This window comes from Salvelinus namaycush, chromosome 7 (assembly GCF_016432855.1).
Source record: "Salvelinus namaycush isolate Seneca chromosome 7, SaNama_1.0, whole genome shotgun sequence".
Taxonomy (NCBI): Eukaryota; Metazoa; Chordata; class Actinopteri; order Salmoniformes; family Salmonidae; genus Salvelinus; species Salvelinus namaycush.
Window position 1 is genome coordinate 52490420 of NC_052313.1, and position 20545 is coordinate 52510964.

The 20545-nt window shown below is 41.1% G+C and overlaps 1 protein-coding gene and 1 pseudogene across 1 annotated transcript in view; both read left to right on the forward strand.

Annotated features, from left to right (window-relative positions):
• LOC120051419 overlaps positions 1-20545 on the forward strand; it is a 206130-nt pseudogene that overhangs the window by 99336 nt on the left and 86249 nt on the right.
• LOC120051417 (T-cell surface antigen CD2-like) overlaps positions 1029-20545 on the forward strand; it is a 59556-nt gene continuing 40039 nt past the window's right edge. The window contains exon 1 of the mRNA XM_038998271.1: positions 1029-1347. Coding sequence (XP_038854199.1) covers positions 1035-1347 — 313 coding nt within the window. The 5' untranslated portion in view covers positions 1029-1034. The remainder of the gene's footprint in view (positions 1348-20545) is intronic.

The following is a 20545-nucleotide window of genomic DNA, read 5'->3' on the forward strand; positions in this document are numbered from 1 at the left end:
TAAATTGTAATTACTTCGCCACTATTGGGCCTATTTATTGCCTTACCTCCATACTTCATTTGCACACACTGTATACAGATTTTTCTATTGTGTTATTGACTGTACATTTGTTTATTCCATGTGTAACTCTGTGTTGTTGATTTTTTTCGCACTGCTTTGCTTTATCTTGGCCAGGTCGCAGTTGTAAATGAGAACTTGTTTTCAACTGGCCTACCTGGTTAAATAAAGGTGAAATAATATTAAAAATATAACCCACAACAGTCTATATAACACAGCAGTCTATATAACACAACAGACAGCAGTCTTTATACCGCAACAGTCTATAAAGCACAACAGTCTATATAATGCACAATAGTCTATATAATGCACATATCGATATAACACAACAGTCTATATAACGTAGCAATTTGTGACAAACCATCAGTATAGTTGAAAATGCGATGGAACCCATTTAAATTTGTATTTTTCATTTGGTACATGGGAATTTATCTGCAAAAGTTATTTTAATGTAAAGTGAAAGGGAAGGGGATACCTAGTCAGTTGTACAACTGAATGTATTCAACTAAAATGTGTCTTCCGCATTTAACCCAACCCCTCTGAATCAGAGAGGTATGGAGGGCTATGTACACTACCTCATCACTCAAAGACTTTTATCAGCAAAAAGTCAGTCTGATGGAAACATATCTCTGGTGGGAAAATGTGATTATTGTTTTATGAAGATTTTAGAATAATATCATGAACATCTGTCGCAGACTGGATGGAAACCTAGCTAGTGATATGATAGTGAACAGGGTGTAGACAAAGTCTTTATTCTGTAGTGTAGTCTAGATACATTTCTGCTCCAGTGGTGGTGGTGAGGGGGGACATACTAGTCAACGTGGCCAGACTACATAGACCAGATACACCCAGCAAGCAGAATTCTAGACATAAACAGTAAAGGTTGATAATAATGTCAGTTCAATGCCAATAGGGTTAGGACTACATATTTATACCCTAACCATAATGTTACCCTGGATACATTGATACTCTGATACATGTATGAAATGTCTGCTTTTCCAGAGGATCTTTATCATAAAGTGGGAGGTGAGCTGGTGTTGAAACCAGACACGTCCACAGTGCCTGACTTCATCACAAGCATCCTATGGAAGCATGGGAGGAACAAGGTGGCAGAGTGGGACAAGGATTTTGGTGTTCTGGACATCTATGCTGCCTTCAAAGAGCGTACAACCCTGAACCAGACTACTGGAGAGCTGAGAATCAGTGGATTGATGAAAACAGACAGTGGAGTTTATTCTGTGGAGTTCAACAGCAAACAGCCTGACAAGACATATAAACGATCTGTTATCAGTAAGTGTTTCTCTGTGTGTGTGTGTGTGTGTGTATGTGTGTGTGGTCATGTAGAAACAGCAGGTTATGTAGAAACAGCAGGTTATGTATTGTAGTGCCTCACAAGCATTTTCCCAAATGATTCCTGTTTCTTTCCTCTATTTACAGAGGCAGTCCCCAAACCCACAATCACTTCTTCCTGTAACCCAGACAAAACCTCCTGCACTCTGACCTGTGAGGGCGACACCACTGATGCTGAACCAGTCACCTACAGCTGGAAAGTGGGGGAGGGGGCGTGGGAGGTTGTAGGAAAACAGCTGATTGTCTCTAAGAGCGACACTGGCAAATCAACCAACAGTTACAAGTACATCTGCAAGCTGAAGAATGATGTTCGTGGGGAAGGGGAAGTCAGTGAGCCAATTGGACAGGTGTTTGGCTCAGGTGAGTGGACACTCATAAGTGTGTTAGTCTTATGTATTGATATGTCAGTAACACTGCTAGTGCTGTAGTGCAGCATTCAAAATGTCCTATGTTGAATACCTGAAACTCCTGTCAAAGTATCAATACAAAATGTTTTTTTCATTTCAGAGCCTTCCGAAATTGATGGTGGCGTTGTTGGTGGTGTTGTCGTTACTATTGTAGTGCTTGTTGCCGTCATAACAGGTAAGAACAGCACATCTATAGTAACAGAGCACTGTACATGTACATAGTTGTGAAGCACAGATTGACATAACAGCAGCAACAACAGTGAGCTATACCCCCTGAATGGGATACCTGTTCTACCTGTATTTACAGTAGTTCAGAGGTACTGTATGCAGAGGTATGGTTAATGCAGACTTGTACTTTAAGAAGTTGTAAAATATTTGTATATTTACTCCTCAGTTTGGTTGGTGTGGAAGAAAATGAAAGGTAGGGTGATTCTCTGGCTCTTTCTGGTCCAACTCTTCATACTCACCGCTTCACCAAAATGTTAGACAATGTGCATTTCATTTCATTGAAAGGGTCTTAATAATGTATTAATGTATGCACACTCCAACACTCAAGCATATTTTACAACTGCAGTATTTGTGTTTAGTGAATCCACCAGATCAGAGGCAGTAGGGATGACAATGCATTATATTGATAGGTGTGTGGATTGGACCATATTGCTGTCATGCCTGAGCATTCTAAATGTAATAAGTACTTGTAGGTGTCATGGAAAATATATGGAGTAAAAAGTAGATTATTTTCTTTAGGAATGTAGTGAAGTAAAAGTTGTCAAATATATAAATAGTAGAGTACAGATACCCCCCCCCCCCCAAATTAAGAGAAGAATGAAGAAATAAATAGAAAAAGGGTGTGTGAGTGCACAGTAGTAATCTCATAACCTTATGCAAACTTAAAGGGAAAATACAGTTGAAGTCGGAAGTTTACATACACCTTAGCCAAATACATTTACACTCAGTTTTTCACAATTCCTGACACTTAATCCTAGTAAAAATTCCCTGTCTTAGGTCAGTTACGATCACCACTTTATATTAAGAATGTGAAATGTCAGAATAATAGTAGAGAATTATTTATTTCAGCTTTTATTTATTTCATCACATTCCCAGTGGGTCAGAAGTTTACATACACTCAATTAGTATTTGGTAGCATTGCCTTTAAATTGTTTAACTTGGGTCAAATGTTTCGGGTAGCCTTTCACAAGCTTCCCACAATAAGTTGGGTCAATGTTGGCCCGTTCCTTTTGACAGAGCTGGTGTAACTGAGTCAGGTTTATAGGCCTCCTTGCACGACACACTTGTTCAGTTCTGCCCACAAATTTTCTATAGGATTGGGGTCAGGGCTTTGTGATGGCCACTCCAATACCTTGACTTTGTTGTCCTTAAGCCATTTTACCACAACTTTGGAAGTATGCTTGGGGTCATTGTCCATTTGGAAGACCCATTTGCGATCAAGCTTTAACTTCCTGACTGATGTCTTGATGTTGTTTCAATATATCCACATCGTTTTCCTCCCTCACGATGCCATCTATTTTGTGAAGTGCACCAGTCCCTCATGCAGCAAAGCACCCCACAACATGCTGCCACCCCCGTTCTTCGGCTTCCAAGCCTCCCCCTTTTTCCTCCAAACATAACGTTGGCCATTATGGCCAAACAGTTCTATTTTTGTTTCATCAGACCAGAGGACGTTTCTCCAAAAGGTACGATCTTAGTGTGCAGTTGCAAACCGTAGTCTGGCTTTTTTATGGCGGTTTCGGCACAGTGACTTCTTCCTTGGTGAGCGCCCTTTCAGGTTATGTCGATATAGGACTTGTTTTACTGTGGATATAGATACTTTTGTACCTGTCTCCTCCAGCATCTTCACAAGGTCCTTTGCTGTTGTTCTGGGATTGCTTTGCACTTTTCGCACCAAAGTACGTTCATCTCTAGGAGAGAGAACGCGTCTCCTTCCTGAGCAGTATGATGGCTGCGTGGTTCTATGGTGTTTATACTTGCGTACTATTGTTTGTACAGATGAACGTGGTACCTTCAGGTGTTTGGAAATTGCTCCCAAGGATGAACCAGACTTGTGGAGGTCAACAATTATTCTTCTGAGGTCTTAGCTGATTTCTTTTGATTTTCCCATGATGTCAAGCAAAGAGGCACTGAGTTTGAAGGTAGGCCTTGAAATACATCCACATGTACACCTCCAATTGACTCAAAATGATGTCAATTAGCCTATCAGAAGCTTCTAAGGCCATGACAATAATGTTCTGGAATTTTCCAAGCTCTAAAGGCACAGTCAACTCAGTGTATGTAAACTTCTGACCCCTGGAATTGTGATACAGTGAAGTTAAATAATCTGTCTGTAAACAATTGTTGGAAAAATGACTTGTGTCATGAACAAAGTAGATGGTCCGACTTGTCTAAACTATAGTTTGTTAACAAGAAATTTGTGGAGTGGTTGAAAAGACGAGTTTAATGACTCCAACATAAATGTATGTAAACTTCCGACTTCAACTGTACATCGTAAATTCAAGGAACCTCTTCTACTCTGTTTGCTGTAAACCAATGTTGAATGACCAAGTCCTAGGGGAAAACACTGCTGTAATTGACAGATTCTTAAAAGATAAAATACAACACACTGTGTATTGGGAAAGGGGGATAACTAGTCAGTTGTACAACTGAATGCATTCAAGTATAGGAGTGTATAAGTATGAGAGTTTTTCTTTCAAAATGAGTCTGATTAGAGAAGGTTTGTCCTTCTGTTCTCATCAGCAGCTGAAGCCAGTGGATCCAACAGTCCTAAATATGAGTCAAAGCCTGAGGGTAAGAAGACAGTGGTAGTTCACCTGGAATTCTGCCACTTAGCATCCTTTTCATTGTCATCCAGAAGTGAACACAACCAATACTAATATGGTCCGTGTATCAGAAGTGCTAAGCTCAACTTTTCTCTCTTCTCCTCAGCTAAAGGCAGTGATGTAGTCCAGCCAGAACAAGGGCAAGTTATCCAGTTAATTTAAGACTGTATAAAGCAGAGGTACATTCTTAAATAGCATTTGATGCTGTAGGAGAGAGGCTGTAGTTGATGTCTTCCTTCTGTGTGTGATTCTGCAGAGATTACGGTTTCCGCTAACGGTCAACCACAAAAACAGGGGAAGAGGACGCAGACAAACCTGGAAAGGGGCAGGAGAATGGAGGTGTGTATGAAACTTAGGCGGAGTAGTTACCTGGCAGTTACAGTGACTCCAACCATATTTCCAACTGACTGATTCTTAAATGATAAACGTCAATGGTCAGAGACCATTGACTACAGCTCAGCGTTCAACACAATAGTGCCCACAAAGCTTATCACTAAGTTAGGACGCTGGGACTAAACACCTCCCTCTGCAACTGGACTTCCTGACAGGGCCGCCCCAGGTGGTAAGAGTAGGCAACAACACATCTGCCATGCTGATCCTCAACACTGGGGCCCCTCAGGGATGCGTACTTAGTCCCCTCCTGTACTCCCTGTTCAACCCATGACTGCGTGGCCATGCACGACTCCACACCATCATTAGGTTTGCAAACGACACAACAGTGGTAGGCCTGATCACAGACAATGATGAGACAGCCTCCTCCTATAGGGAGGAGGTCAGAGACCTGGCCATGTGGTGCCAGGAAAACAACCTCAATGAGAGCAAGACCGGTTGCATCACCGCCTGGTATCCGATCGTAAGGCGCTACAGAGGGTAGTGCGTACGGCCCAGTACATCACTGAGGCCAAGCTTCCTGCCATCCAGGACCTATATACTAGGCCGTGTCAGAGGAAGGCCCCAAAAATTGTCAGACTCCAGTCGCCCAAGTCATAGACTGTTCTGTCTGTTACCACACGGCAAGCAGTACCGGTGCGCCAAGTCTAGGACCAAAAGGCTCCCTAACAGCTTCTACCACCAACCATAAGACTGCTGACAATTAATCAAATGGCCACCCAGATTATTTACATTGCCCCCGCCTTTGTTTTACAACTGCTGCTACTCGCTGTTTATTATCTATGCATAGTCACTTTACAAATTACCTCGACTAGCCTGTACCCCGCACATCGACTCGGTACCGGTATCCCCTGTATATAGCCCGGTACCCCCTGTATATAGCCGTGTTATTGTTATGTAAGTGTTCTTCTTCTTTTTCTTTTATTTATTTAGTAAATATTTTCTTAACTATTTTTTGAACTGCATTGTTGGATAAGGGCTTGTAAGTAAGCAATTCACAGTAAGGTCTGTTGTATTCTGCAGATGTGACATCAAATTTGATTTGAAATACATTATACTGTTTATAAGTATAGAGGGTTCATCTAGAACTGGGGTGTCAAACTCATTCCATGAAGGGCTTAGTGTCTTTTTTTTCTTTCAATTAGACTAAGACAACCAGGTGAAAGGAGTTATTTACTAATTAGTGACCTTAATTCAGCAATCAAGTACAAGGGAGGGGCGATAACCTGCAGACACTCAGCCCGCCATGGAATGAGTTTGACACTGATTTAGAGGGTTACTAGAAATGATCTAATTAGCAGCTGAAGCCGTGGATCAAACATCCCTAAAGATGAGCCGAAGCCTGAGGTAAGACGGTGGCATTCCACCATGTACTATGTTGTTGTTTACCTTGAGGATTGTTAGAGCAGTTTGTGGTCAATAGACCAACTATGAAATCCCTGTACTATTTGTTGTAGTTTGAGGGTGTGAAGGGAGAGCAGGGGTGTGTGTGTGCTTGCCTGCATGATTAAGTCCAACTCTTCTGTTGAGTGGTTTCTTGCCAGAAGCCACCCTGATGGAGTAGAAAGACCACCAGTAAATAATGCAGTATTTTAAGATGGTAATTATGAGTCTGAGAGACACCAGACCACTACATTTATTAGAAAGCATTAGGAGTGCTCACATTGTTATTATGTTAGTGATGATCAACATGTGTATTTTTCGTTTTAATTTGGATCCAATGAAAGAAACAATGAAGCCTGATTGGTGCTGGTATTCTTAAAGGAAAGGAAGAACACCGGTTGCATTTATAACATAAGACCAAGAGTTTTTCCAGACCATGTGACCTGACCAGGAAAATACTCCTGGCCCTAGTCATTAGTAATGTTTTGTCTTATGAGCGCTTTCCTCTGTTGCTTCCTTCCAGCTGGTGGTCTTCCTGGTGGGGTAACTGAGAACAAGAAAAATGGGGCATGTGTGTAATGATCATGCTTCTTGAAATGCCACACCTGTAATGTGGAAGAATTATCTTGGCCAAGGAGAAATGTTTACTAACAGGGATGTACACAACATTTGTCCGGAATAAGGTTTTTGTGAGTGTGCAACATTTCTGGGATCTTTTATTTCAGCTCGTGAAACATGGGACCAACACTTTGCATGTTGCGTTTTATATTTTTGTTCAGTGTATAAATGGTAAATGAGGGAAACGGCAAACATTGCACATAGTAACTTGCATGCATCAGATGAAGTACAGTGAGCTCCAAAAGTATTGGTCAGTGACACATTGTGTTGTATTGGCTCTGTACTCCAGCACTTTGGATTTAAAAATGATACAATGACTATGAGGTTAAAGTGCAGTCTGTCAGGTTTAATTTGAGGGTATTGTCATCCGTATCACGTGAACTCTTTAGAAATTGCAGCATGTCTTGTACATAGTACCCCCCCCCCCCCCCATTTTAGGGAAGGCAAAGGTTTTGGGACAAATTCATATTAAAGTAGTGTAAAGTTAGTATTTGGTAGCACGCAATGTATACATCAAGCTTGTGACTCTACAAACTTGTTGGATGCATTTGCTGTTTGTTTTGGTTGTCTCAGATTATTTTGTGCCCAATAGAAATGAATGGTAAATAATGCGTTGTTACTTTTATTCTAAATAAGAATATAATGTTTCTAAACACGTTTACCTGACTATGGATGCTACCATGATTACTGATAATCCTGAATGAATCGTGAATGATGACGAGTGACAAAGTTAGACAGTCTGCACTTTTAACCTCATAGTCATTGTATCATTTTAAATCCGAAGTGCTGAAGTATAAAGCCAAAACAACCAACAAAGTGTCACTGTCTCTACTTTTGGAGCTCACTGTATAATGTGATGAGCTGTGTGCTTTATGAATTTATAGTACTTCAGAAATGAGGGCAATATTTGTATCTCAGAACATTTTGATGGGAAAAAAACAAGAGATTATCTTCTACTTTGAGGTAAATAGCTTTATGGATTCTTACCCTTTCTCAGTATTCATGTCTCATCTTTTCAAATCTCAATCCATTTGTGAAGGTTGTTTTTGTTTGAAGCTGTAGTATCAATCACTTTGTGGTTGTATGATACCTTTTCAGGTATTTTCCCCAGAGCGCTTAATGCCAACCCACTCCACTTTCTGTTTGAAATCACAGCTGAATGAATGTCTTATATCATTTCACTTGACCTATGTCAAGGAATTTGTACAGGTTATTGTTTTATTACCCAGGCCTGAGAGGTAGAGCTCATCTACCTTGTAAAGAGAGAGCTCTTCAGCACTGAGATGTTTAATTACTAACAACAATAGTGCATGTGTATTTAAAAAAAAAAAAAAAAACATGTTTATGCATTAATATTTAATTTTGACAAACAGTGTTCGTCTTCAGCAAATTACCCTCAGGTGTGTGTATATATATCTGTTTTCACAATAGAATTTTGTCACCTGAATTTTAGGACATTTTTTTCTCTCAAATATATCTACATCAGTCTGTGATGGACCATAGTAAGGGGTAACACTAGTTGCCACCAGATTGTTGAGAACATTTGTTGGGCAAGACCACTAATCTGGTATATCCCAGGTTTTAGTTCTGTTACAGAAGATGTTATGAATTAAGACCAGCTCACATTAATCTATTGTGGGACTGGACCAAGACTGTTCTAAAATGGAGTATTGGCACATGCAAAAACCTGTACTTGTAGTGATGTGTTGATGACTGAATGTTTGATGTCCATGTACACATCTGAACACCAATTCTGTTTCAGCACTTTGTCTTAAGAATGTATTTTTTCCATACTTGATTGGTGAAAGCAATACATATAGGGCTGGGTTCAGACATCACCAACATGCATATCCCTATCTGAACCCTTCAGATCTGTGAATAGTGCTCTGGGGAAAGGGACTAGTTGACACTCGACTTAGAGATCAGTCTCGTTGCATGTACTGGATGACTTTTTTATTTATTTTTAAAACTGAACCTTTTTAACTAGGCAAGTCAGTTCAGAACGAATTCTTATTTACAATGATGGCCTAGGAACAATGGGTTAACTGCCTTGTTCAGGTGCAGAACAGATTTTCCCTTGTAAACTCTGGGATTTGATCTAGCAACCTTTCAGTTACTGGCCCAACGCTCTAACCACTAGGCTACTTCTCAGCCAGATTCGCTTAACGGATCACACCACAGGACTGACGAATCCTAAATCAAGTGTCAACTCCTTCCTTGTGAGACATGCTGCTGTGAAAAACAAATGCACTTGAAAGCGCAGTGTTAAATATATTTTATCTGCAATGATTGAATTCCAGCCTGCATATGCTGACAATCCTTTGTATTTTGAGGTGTTTGATATTTATATTTTTTCAATAAAGGACTTGAGTTCTATATTGGATTTTATTATTATGACCTTAGTGATGAGGTCGATTTATTTTTTATTTTTTTCAAACCTGATTGATGAAAGCAATATACAAGGCCGTGCCATTGCCACAAGGAGGCGCCAAAGTTATACACGACTAGTCAGGGACTTTGGGGGAAGGGTGGAGAATCTAGGGGCTACATTGTAACAATTAAGAAATGTGTGTAGCCTGTAATCTAGGCTGCATTGAAATAATGTACATTTTAGCCAACAAATTCTTGGCCACACAACAGTCCAGTTTCATTATCAAGAAGTTATCTAGTAGCAAGCTGAATTTCACCTCATAGGCTACGAGAAGGGAGCTTTCGCAGAAATATAACCATGTAATATAGACTAGGCTACTGCAATAGCAGCGCTAAGCAGAGTTTGACAAATTATCAATGCAATACTCTGCCATTAAAAGGTACATTTTGTTTCTTGTGGATTATCCATATGGAGGACCAAACCTGTAATTAGATTTTTTTTTTTAATGCCCACAAATAGATCAACCATGAATAAATGCATGTATAATTGGGTGAATTAATGCACACATAGATAATTTAAATAATTAATCCCACTCATTGATGTTGTTATTTTTTTCTGTATTTATTCCTCCAATTTGATAATTAGGGGTGTCAAGCGAACATATGTGGGTATTATCTAACACACCATTGATTGGTCAATGCCACGGCACGTTGCTTGATTACATTTGCCTGCATTCAGTATGACAAAAGTGTTTTAAAGGCCATGTTTAGCATTAACACCCCCCCCCCCCCCCCCCCCAAACAATTTGCAGCACATAGCAATCTCTATCAATGTCACTTTTTGGGTGAAAGTTGGAGATCTAAAATATTTTATGTTGCTTTGCCCCACACGCACCATAAAATTACACAAAAAGAACAAATGGAACATTGTCCTTGCTTGACATTGAAACAGGTGAACAGTTTTGGAACACTGAGCCATTGACTGCCTGCACCATTTTAATTGAATTTTAAAACGGAATGCAAAATTCATATAGAAGGATTTGGTGGTATTTTGCCAGCCAGGAAAGGTAGAGGAGCACAGAGAATTACTCCGTTTTAAACAGAAGCTTCTGGCAGTTTCTGAAGCCAATGTGGAATGTTGAATGAATTTTCTTCCTCTGAATTTGTCTCGAGTGTTTGAATGGTTTTGGCTATAAGCTACTATGACCCCATACCTGAAAGCTTAGACTCTCTGGAACATGGACCTTCAACATTGGCTTCATAAACCACCAGAAGCTTCTGTTTACCACAGAGAGCGTTTTATTCTTTTATCAGTTATCCTCTACCTTTCCTGGCTGGCAAAGTACCAGGATGTTGTCTCTGGTTTTTGATCTGAATTTGAATGCATCCGAGATGTTTCATATATGAAACTTTGATCAACTTGAAATAATAGTTTCTAAACTTGATGCAGAAACAATAAATTCAATATCTACCATACTGAAACTGAATATTTAAATATTAAATTGAAATATAATTTAACTAAATGAATATTCAATTCAGTTCCAAATCATGAAATACAAGTTCAAATGATGAAATCTATGGTAAGTCAATTGGCGCATTACAAATAAAAATTCAAAATTATGAAATTAGTTTTTGTTTTTTTTATTCCTCTGGCGCTGTAGGCGAAATGTGTTCCCGACGTGTTCCCATTTTGAACCATTTCATATATACGAAGGTACAAACTCTGTCTTCCTGGGGGGGGGAATTACTCAGCACTGTCAATACTTTCTATTCAACAGTTAAGGCATGAAATGGGTCATTTTAATATCAAGGAATATTTCACTTTCTCTGGTCATATAGGAGTAACAACATGAATTTGTGCAGAAATATTATGGTGCGACTCGATCTTCGCCATCAACTGGAAGATGGTGTCCATTTTGGTCAGTGTCAACTGATGTTATGGGTGTAAAATGTCATGATGCCGTCTGTTGGTAAATGTTCATTATTGCAACACCAGTGTTCAGTTACACATAAACAAACGTACAGTCAATAACACAATAGAAAAATCTATGTACACTGTGTGCAAATGTAGGGAGGTAAGGCAATAAATAGGCCACAGAGGTGAAATAATTACAATTTAGCATTAACACTGGAGTGATAGATGTGCAGATGATGATGTGCAAGTAGAGATACTGGGGTGCAAAAGAGGAAAAATAATATGGGGATGAGGTAGTTGGGTGTGCTATTTATAGATTGGCTGTGTACAGTGATCGGTAAGCTGCTCTGACAGCTGATGCTTAAAGTTAGAGAGGGAGATAAGTCTCCAGCTTCAGTGATTTTTGCACTTCGTTCCAGTCATTGGCAGCAGAGAACTGGAAGGAAAGGCGGCCAAAGGAAGTGTTAGCTTTGGGGGTGACCAGTGAAGTCAGCCCAGTAAAATAAAAAAAAGCTAATTATTTCAATGTATGCTCACTCAGCTGTGCCTCAAAGTAATACACCAACTGATCTATTACCGGTGTGATCATGTAGCCTACCTCAAATGTTGAAATATAATTGTAAAAAATTGTCAGAAGAACAACAATGCATTGTCAGGGGAGTTCAAGCAGAGCCAATATGCGGGGATAATGTTTTAGCACTATAGCGGGGTTGGTTGTTTAGCAACAGATCGACACATCCACAAGTATGAGGAAAACAGATTGGATTGGCTTAGATTGCTGACAACATGTAAGCTTTATTTAGTCTCCAATGATCATAGAAAACATAAATACATTTTCACAATGAGCACTTGTTTTCTGTCATACATCTTTACAGTTCTTGGTTAGCTAGCGAATTTTAGCCATATTAGCGTAGACATGACATGAGACAAAACACCTCTAAAACAAGACAGGGTATGAAGAACAAGATAAAACGAGCAACTTATGATTCCCCACATGGTAGTTTCTTGTCATTCTTGCTAGCAATCTGGCTATACAGTAGAGGGGAAATTAAGGTTTTCGGTTTCTGTTGTTGCTCTGCGTGATTTTCATACTCCCACATAGTTAACAATCAACTTTGGCAATCAAAATGTAATATTATTTTTCCATGACAATTTGTGTCAATCTTTTGGAAAAAATCTATCGTTTGTATGATTATATTGACATAATGTTGTACTACAACACAGTGCTTTTAACCTGTATGCAAATATCATTTTGTGCAGTTGTACATCCCCGTTTTATATTAATTGTAATATGTATGTGCTGTGTATACTGTATTGTGTGTGTGTGATGTATTAATGTATGTAATAAATATTTTATCTTAAAATGTAATATTCTATGTAAAACACTGGAGTTGGCAATTTTTGTAATAAAATAAACAACTACTGCTACAGGCAGGAGGTTAGATGCACCACCTACCAAATGGCACAGGGAAGTGCCACACAACTGCACAGTACGGTATAGACTCATCTGAGTTGATGAGTAAAATTAATCGTAATTACTTTGTCAAACATATGTTTAGCCTTTGATGGATATTTTATTGATTTGAAGTTGCTAGCTAGGTTATTTTGCCTTTGTCATAGGCTAAAGATGGCGTCGACAAAGAGGGCTGCTTCGCTTCCAGCTCTTAGGGAACTTAGCAGTATTTAGTTTTTTTTATGTATTATTTCTTAAATTGTTAGTACAGAATTGTTTTTGTGTTATTACATACAGCCGGGAAGAACTACTGGATATCAGAGCGGTGGTAACTCACCAGCACTACCAGCATCATACCAGGAATACGACTTTCCGAAGCGGATCCTTTGTTCGTACCCCCCAGGGCAATTGAACTGATTCCAGAAGCCGACCCAAAACAACGCCGGCGAAGGAGAGGTACTCTGAATGGTGTTCTAGTCCGACCTAGGAGGCGCACACACCACCCACCACTTCCGAGTATATTACTCGCTAATGTTTAGTCTTTGGATAATAAAGTTGACGAGCTCAGAGCGAGAGGATCTTTCCAGAGAGACATCAGGGATTGTAACATACTCTGTTTCACTGAAACATGGCTCTCTTGGGATATACTGTCTAAGTCGATCCAGCCAGACGGGTTCTCAGTACATCACGCAGACAGGAATAAATATCTCTCCGGGAAGAAGGGAAGCGGTGTATGATTCATGATCAACGACTCATGGTGTAATTGTGATAACAGACAGAAACTCAAAACCTTTTGTTCACCTGACCTACAATACCTCACCATCAAATGCCGACCACATTCTCTCCCAAGATAATTTTCTTTGGTTATAGTCATGGCCGTGTATATCCCCCTCAAGCCAATACCACGACAGCCCTCAAAGAACTTCACTGGACTTTATGCAAACTGGAAAAACACACATCCTGAGGCTGCATTTATTATAGCTGTGGATTTTAACAAAGCAAATTTGAGGAAAAGGATTATGAAATTCTACCAACACATTGTCTGTAGTACTCGCGCAGCTAAGACACTCAACCACTGTTACTCCAGCTTCCGGGAGGCTTTCAAGACCCTCCCCCACCCTCCTTTCGGCAAATCTGACCACGACTCTATTTTGCTCCTCCCTTCCTATAGGCAGATCTCAAACAGGAAGTACCCATGCTAAGGACTATTCAACGCTGGTCTGACCAATTGGAATCCACACGCAGACTGGGATATGCTCCGGGTAGCTTCAGAGAATAATATAGACCTATACACTGATACAGTGACTGAGTTTATCAGGAAGTGTATAGGAGATGTTGTACCCACTGTGACTATTAAAACATACCCTAACCAAAAACCGTGGATAGATGACAGCATTCACGCAAAACTGAAAGCACGAACAACCGCATTTAACCATAACAAGGTGACTGGGAATATGGCAGAATACAATGTAACTATTCCCTCTGGAAAGGCAATCAAACAGGCAAAACATCAGTATAGAGACAAAGTGGAGTAGCAATTCAATGGCTTAGACACGAGATGTATGTGGCAGTGTCTACAGACAATCGTGGACTACAAAAAGAAAACCAGCCACGTTGTGGACACCAACGTCTTGCTACCGGATAAGCTAAACACCTTCTTCGCTCTCTTTGAAGGTAACACAGTGCCACCAACGCAGCCTGCTACCAAGGACTGTGGGCTCTCCTTCTCCGTGACCGACGTAAGACATTTAAGCGTGTTAACCCTTGCAAGGCGGCGGGCCCAGACGGCATCCCTAGCCGCGTCCTCAAAGCATGCGCAGACCAGCTGGCTGGTGTGTTTACGGACATATTCAATCTCTCCCTATCCCAGTCTGCTGTCCCTACATGCTTCAGGATGGCCACCATTGTTCCTGTACCCAAGAAAGTGAAGTTAACTGAACTAAATGACTTTCGCCCCGTAGCACTTACTTCTGGAATCATGAAGTGCTTTGAGAGACTAGTCAAGGATCATATCACCTCCACTTTACCTGTCACCTTAGACCCACTTCAATTTGCTTATCGCCACAATAGATCCACAGACGATGCAATCGCCATCACACTGCACACTGCCCTATCCCATCTGGACAAAAGGAATAACTATGTAAGAATGCTGTTCATTAACTATATCTCAGCATTCCATAGTACCCTACCAAGCTCATCATTAAGCTTGAGGCCCTGGTTCTGAACCCCGCCCTGTGCAACTGGGTCCTGGACTTCCTGACGGGCTGCCCCCAGGGGGGGAAGGTAGGAAACAACCCCTCCACTTGGCTGATCCTCAACATGGGGCCCCACAAGGGTGCGTGCTCCGCCCCTCTGTACTCCCTGTTCACCCATGACTGCGTGGCCATGCACGCCTCCAACTCAATCATCAAGTTTGCAGATGACACAACAGTAGTGGGCTTGATTACCAACAATGATGAGACTGCCTGCAGAGAGGAGGTGAGGGCTCTGGGAGTGTGGTGCCAGGAAAATAAAATCTCACTCAGCGTCAACAAAACAAAGGACATGATCGTGGACTTCAGGAAACGGCAGAGGGAGCACCCCCCTATCCATATCGACGGGAATACCGTGGAGAAGGTGGAAAGCTTCAAGTTCCTCAGCGTACACATCACTGACAAACTGAAATAGTCCACCCACACAGACAGTGTGGTGAAGAAGGTGCAACAGCGCCTCTTCAACCTCAGGAGGCTGAAGAAATTTGGCTTGGCACCTAAAACCCTCACAAACTTTTACACAAGATGCACAATTGAGAGTTTCCTGTCAGGCTTATCACCACTCGGTACGGCAACTTCACCGCCCGCCACAGCAGGGCTCTCCAGAGGGTGGTGTGGTCTGCCCAACGTATCACCGGGGGAAAACTACCTGCCCTCCAGGACACCTACAGCACCTGATTTCACAGGACAGCCAAAAATGTCATCAAGGACCTCAACCACCCGAGCCACTGCCTATTCACCCCACTATCATCCAGAAGACGAGGTCAGTACAGGTGCATCAAAAACAGCTTCTATCTCAAGGCCATCAGACTGCTAAATAGCCATCGCTAGCACATAGAGGATGCTGCCTATATTCATAGACTTGTAACCACTGTCCACTTTAATAAATGGAACACTAGTCACTTTAATAATGTTTACATATCTTGCATTACTCCTCTCTTATGTATATACTGTATTCTATACTATTCTACTGTATCTTAGTCTATGCTGCTCTGACATTGCTCATCCATTTATTTATATATTCTAATTACGTTCCTTTTCTTAGATTTGTGTATATTAGTATATGTTGTGAAATTGTTAGATATTACTTGTTAGATGTTACTGCACTGTTGGAGCTAGAAACACAAGCATTTCGCTACACCCGCAACAACATCTGCTAAACACATGTATGTGACCAATAAAATGTTATTTGATTTTAAATCCAACATATTGTTTGCAATCTAGTGGCTCAACAGGCAAGTTTAAGTTTTACTTTCACTTTTACATCATGTCATGTCTGCTAGGTAGGCAAGCTAAAGACATAGCCACAGTGAGTCAACATACTACACGACTGTTTTGTTGTCTGTAGCTGCAAACAAACCAGCAAAATTACTTCTAAGAAAAGGCCTTTTTCTTTGTAAATAAGAATTTGTTCTTAACTGACTTGCCTAGTTAAATAAAGGTTAAATGTAACAAAAAATGTGATCTGATTGAGTTGTGGCTGTCAGTGAAAAGCATCTAAAATATGTGTGAAGGTAATGTGTCTTAAGTATAATGTTTATGTTGCAACAAGAAGAGAAGGGGTGTGTGGCGAAGATTTGGTGTGTCTCTCTCCAGAATGCACTCAGCTGTCTCCTACCAATTCTTGCCCATTCATTGTTTCATTGTGTGACTTGTTTGCCCTTTGATTGTATATTTGTTTAATCACTTACCCATTACATATGTCATCTGTAGGCCTAGGCCTAGTTAATCCCTCGTCATTTGGTTACATTAATGACTGTTAATGGACGTATTAATTAGAGTCATATACTATTCTCAGAGTGGAAACGTTGTTTGCAGAATTCAGAACCTGCTACACTTTTGAGAAACAAGTTTTGGTTTATTTCATAACCATTATGAGTTTTGTCAATCTGGGTTGGGTTAAATGCAGAAGATACATTTCAGTAGAATAAATTCAGTTGTACAACTGACTAGGTACCCCCTTTCCTTTCACTTTAAATGGGGTATTGATCAAGATCAAAAGTCAAAAGGGCAAACAATTCACACAATATAACAATGAATGTGCAAGAATTGTCGGGAGACTGCGGGCTTATTCAGGACAGATTTTGGTGAGAGTGAACCCTCTTGCTCAGCCTTCTTCCTCTCTGCTGAAACTAGCGAGCGAAACAGCGCCCCTTTGTCTTACTATATGTAGCCCATATATCTGATACTGTCTGTCCAGAAAAAGTATGACATGCCTTACTCCTTTTGTCCAGACACCATCAGATACATGATCTACACATACAGAAACAGAGGTGCGATGTTTCCCTCGCTCTGACGTTTTGTCTGAGATTGATGATTCTTTCTGTCGGCGTGCGTCTCGGTAAAATAAATGATCAATATTTAAATATTTTATTTAGAGGAGAAGGCAAGGAGGTATGGTAGGGAGGGCAGGCCCCCATAACACCTTCCCTCCTTTATGCACAAATATTGATATAATAACCATCATATCGAAGTAAACTTGGAGTCACGTGATAATATGTTGTGTGTGTTCCTCCCATTATGACTCGGGAAGGTACTGTATGCAGTTTATTAGGCTACAGATGAAATAAATGATGGTGAACTTCACAGGGTGGTGAAAGTGCAAGGTTATGTGTTTGATTCTCCTTTCCAATAAATATTGACATTCTTATTTTGTACACCTATGGTGCCTTCGAAAGCCGCACAACCATGGATCAGGCTACTGGAGAGCTGAGAATCAGTGGCTTGACGAAAACAGTTCAACAGCATACTGCTTGACAAGACATATACACTATCTTATCAGTAAGCGTGTGTGTATGTGCGTACGGTATGCGTGTGTGTGCATGTTGGTTCCTTTGCTTGCTTCACAAGAATTTTTCACAGCTTTGTCTATCTCCTGGATTTACAGAGGCAGTCCCTAAACCACAATGACTTATTTCTGTAACTCCAACTAAACCTGTTTTTAAACACAGCCTAATAGAGGTTAAAAGTGAAAGAAAGACAGAGAACAGTCTAGTGTTTCTAGTAGAGTTGATAAATTCTTATATATATTGTCAAAGGAGCTTGGATCATCATTATTTGGACCGTATAGGTTAATAAGCTGAATTTGTTGAATTTGCAGACGTGTCTGCTGTGCGTTTTGTTGCTGTGCGTTTTGCTGCCAACTTTACTTTGCTAGCTGCCAACTTTACGTTTTGTTTTTGTTTTTGTTTTTAAGTACCGTTTATATTTTCAGTTTTTCCATCGCAACTTTTTTCCCCCTCATTCAACCTTTTCACTCCGGACGCTTTATCTGGACATGGTTCGTCAGCACCTTCAACAGCCGAAGCTAAGTAGTAACATTAACATGATGTCTTCTAATTGCAGTCGCTGTACTCATAATATACAGGAGAACGATCGCCTTACGGCGAGAATAGCTGTGCTGCAAGCCCAGCTTCAGACGCAATCGTTAGGCAAGGGTAATTTCAGTGTAGGAAAGGAAGAAACAGCGTCTGTGCCACCAGTAAGTACAGATAGTAACGTTAGTATAAACCCCCCCGCACAGTCCCCGCAGCCGGACAACTTTCTCATGGCTTCTGGAGGGAAATGCTGTAGGAATGCTCAACTGGTGTCGCTCATTCAGCCGACAGAAACTTTCAACCGGTTTTCCCCATTATGTAGCGAGTCGGAGTCTGAGGCTGAGTCTTCTCTTGTCTCTACTCCTCCCGCTACGGGGTCTGAGACGCCGAAGGCTCCCACCATTAGCTCTGACAAATTGAAAACCCTAGTCATTGGCGACTCCATTACCCGCAGTATTAGACTTAAAACGAATCACCCAGCGATCATACACTGTTTACCAGGGGGCAGGGCTACCGACGTTAAGGCTAATCTAAAGATGGTGCTGGCTAAAGCTAAATCTGGCGAGTGTAGAGAGTATAGAGATATTGTTATCCACGTCGGCACCAACGATGTTAGGATGAAACAGTCAGAGGTCACCAAGTGCAACATAGCTTCAGCGTGTAAATCAGCTAGAAAGATGTCGGCATCGAGTAATTGTCTCTGGCCCTCTCCCAGTTAGGGGGAGTGATGAGCTCTACAGCAGAGTCTCAGCACTCAATCGCTGGTTGAAAACTGTTTTCTGCCCCTCCCAAAAGATAGAATTTGTAGATAATTGGCCCTCTTTCTGGGACTCACCCACAAACAGGACCAAGCCTGACCTGCTGAGGAGTGACGGACTCCATCCTAGCTGGAGGGGTGCTCTCATCTTATCTACCAACATAGATAGGGCTCTAACTCCTTTAGCCCCACAATAAAATAGGGTGCAGGCCAGGCAGCAGGCTGTTAGCCAACCTGCCAGCTTAGTGGAGTCTGCCAATAGCACAGTCAGTGTAGTCAGCTCAGCCATACCCATACCCATTGAGACTGTGTCTGTGCCTCGACCTAGGTTGGGCAAAACTAAACATGGCGGTGTTCGCCTTAGCAATCTTATTAGGATAAAGACCTCCTCCATTCCTGCCATTATTGAAAGAGATCATGATACCTCACATCTCAAAATAGGGTTACTTAATGTTAGATCCCTCACTTCAAAGGCAGTCATAGTCAATGAACTAATCACTGATCATAATCTTGATGTGATTGGCCTGACTGAAACATGGCTTAAGCCTGATGAATTTACTGTGTTAAATGAGGCCTCACCTCCTGGTTACACTAGTGACCATATCCCCCGTGCATCCCGCAAAGGCGGAGGTGTTGCTAACATTTATGATAGCAAATTTCAATTTACAAAAAAAAAAATGACGTTTTCGTCTTTTGAGCTTCTAGTCATGAAATCTATGCAGCCTACTCAATCACTTTTTATAGCTACTGTTTACAGGCCTCCTGGGCCATATACAGCGTTCCTCTCTGAGTTCCCTGAATTCCTATCAGACCTTGTAGTCATAGCAGATCATATTCTAATTTTTGGTGATTTTAATATTCATATGGAGAAGTCCACAGACCCACTCCAAAAGTCTTTCGGAGCCATCATCGACTCAGTGGGTTTTGTCCAACATGTCTCTGGACCTACTCACTGCCACAGTCATACTCTGGACCTAGTTTTGTCCCATGGAATAAATGTTGTAGATCTTAATGTTTTCCCACATAATCCTGGACTATCGGACCACCATTTTATTACGTTTGCAATCGCAACAAATAATCTGCTCAGACCCCAACCAAGGAGTATCAAAAGTCGTGCTATAAATTCTCAGACAACACAAAAATTCCTTGATGCCCTTCCAGACTCCTTCTGCCTACCCAAGGACGTCGGAGGACAAAAATCAGTTAACCACTTAACTGAGGAACTCAATTTAACCTTGCGCAATACCCTAGATGCAGTTGCACCCCTAAAAACGAAAAACATTTGTCATAAGAAACTAGCTCCCTGGTATACAGAAAATACCCGAGCTTTGAAGCAAACTTCCAGGAAATTGGAACGGAAATGGCGCCACACCAAACTGGAAGTCTTCCGACTAGCTTGGAAAGACAGTACCGTGCAGTACCGAAGAGCCCTCACTGCTGCT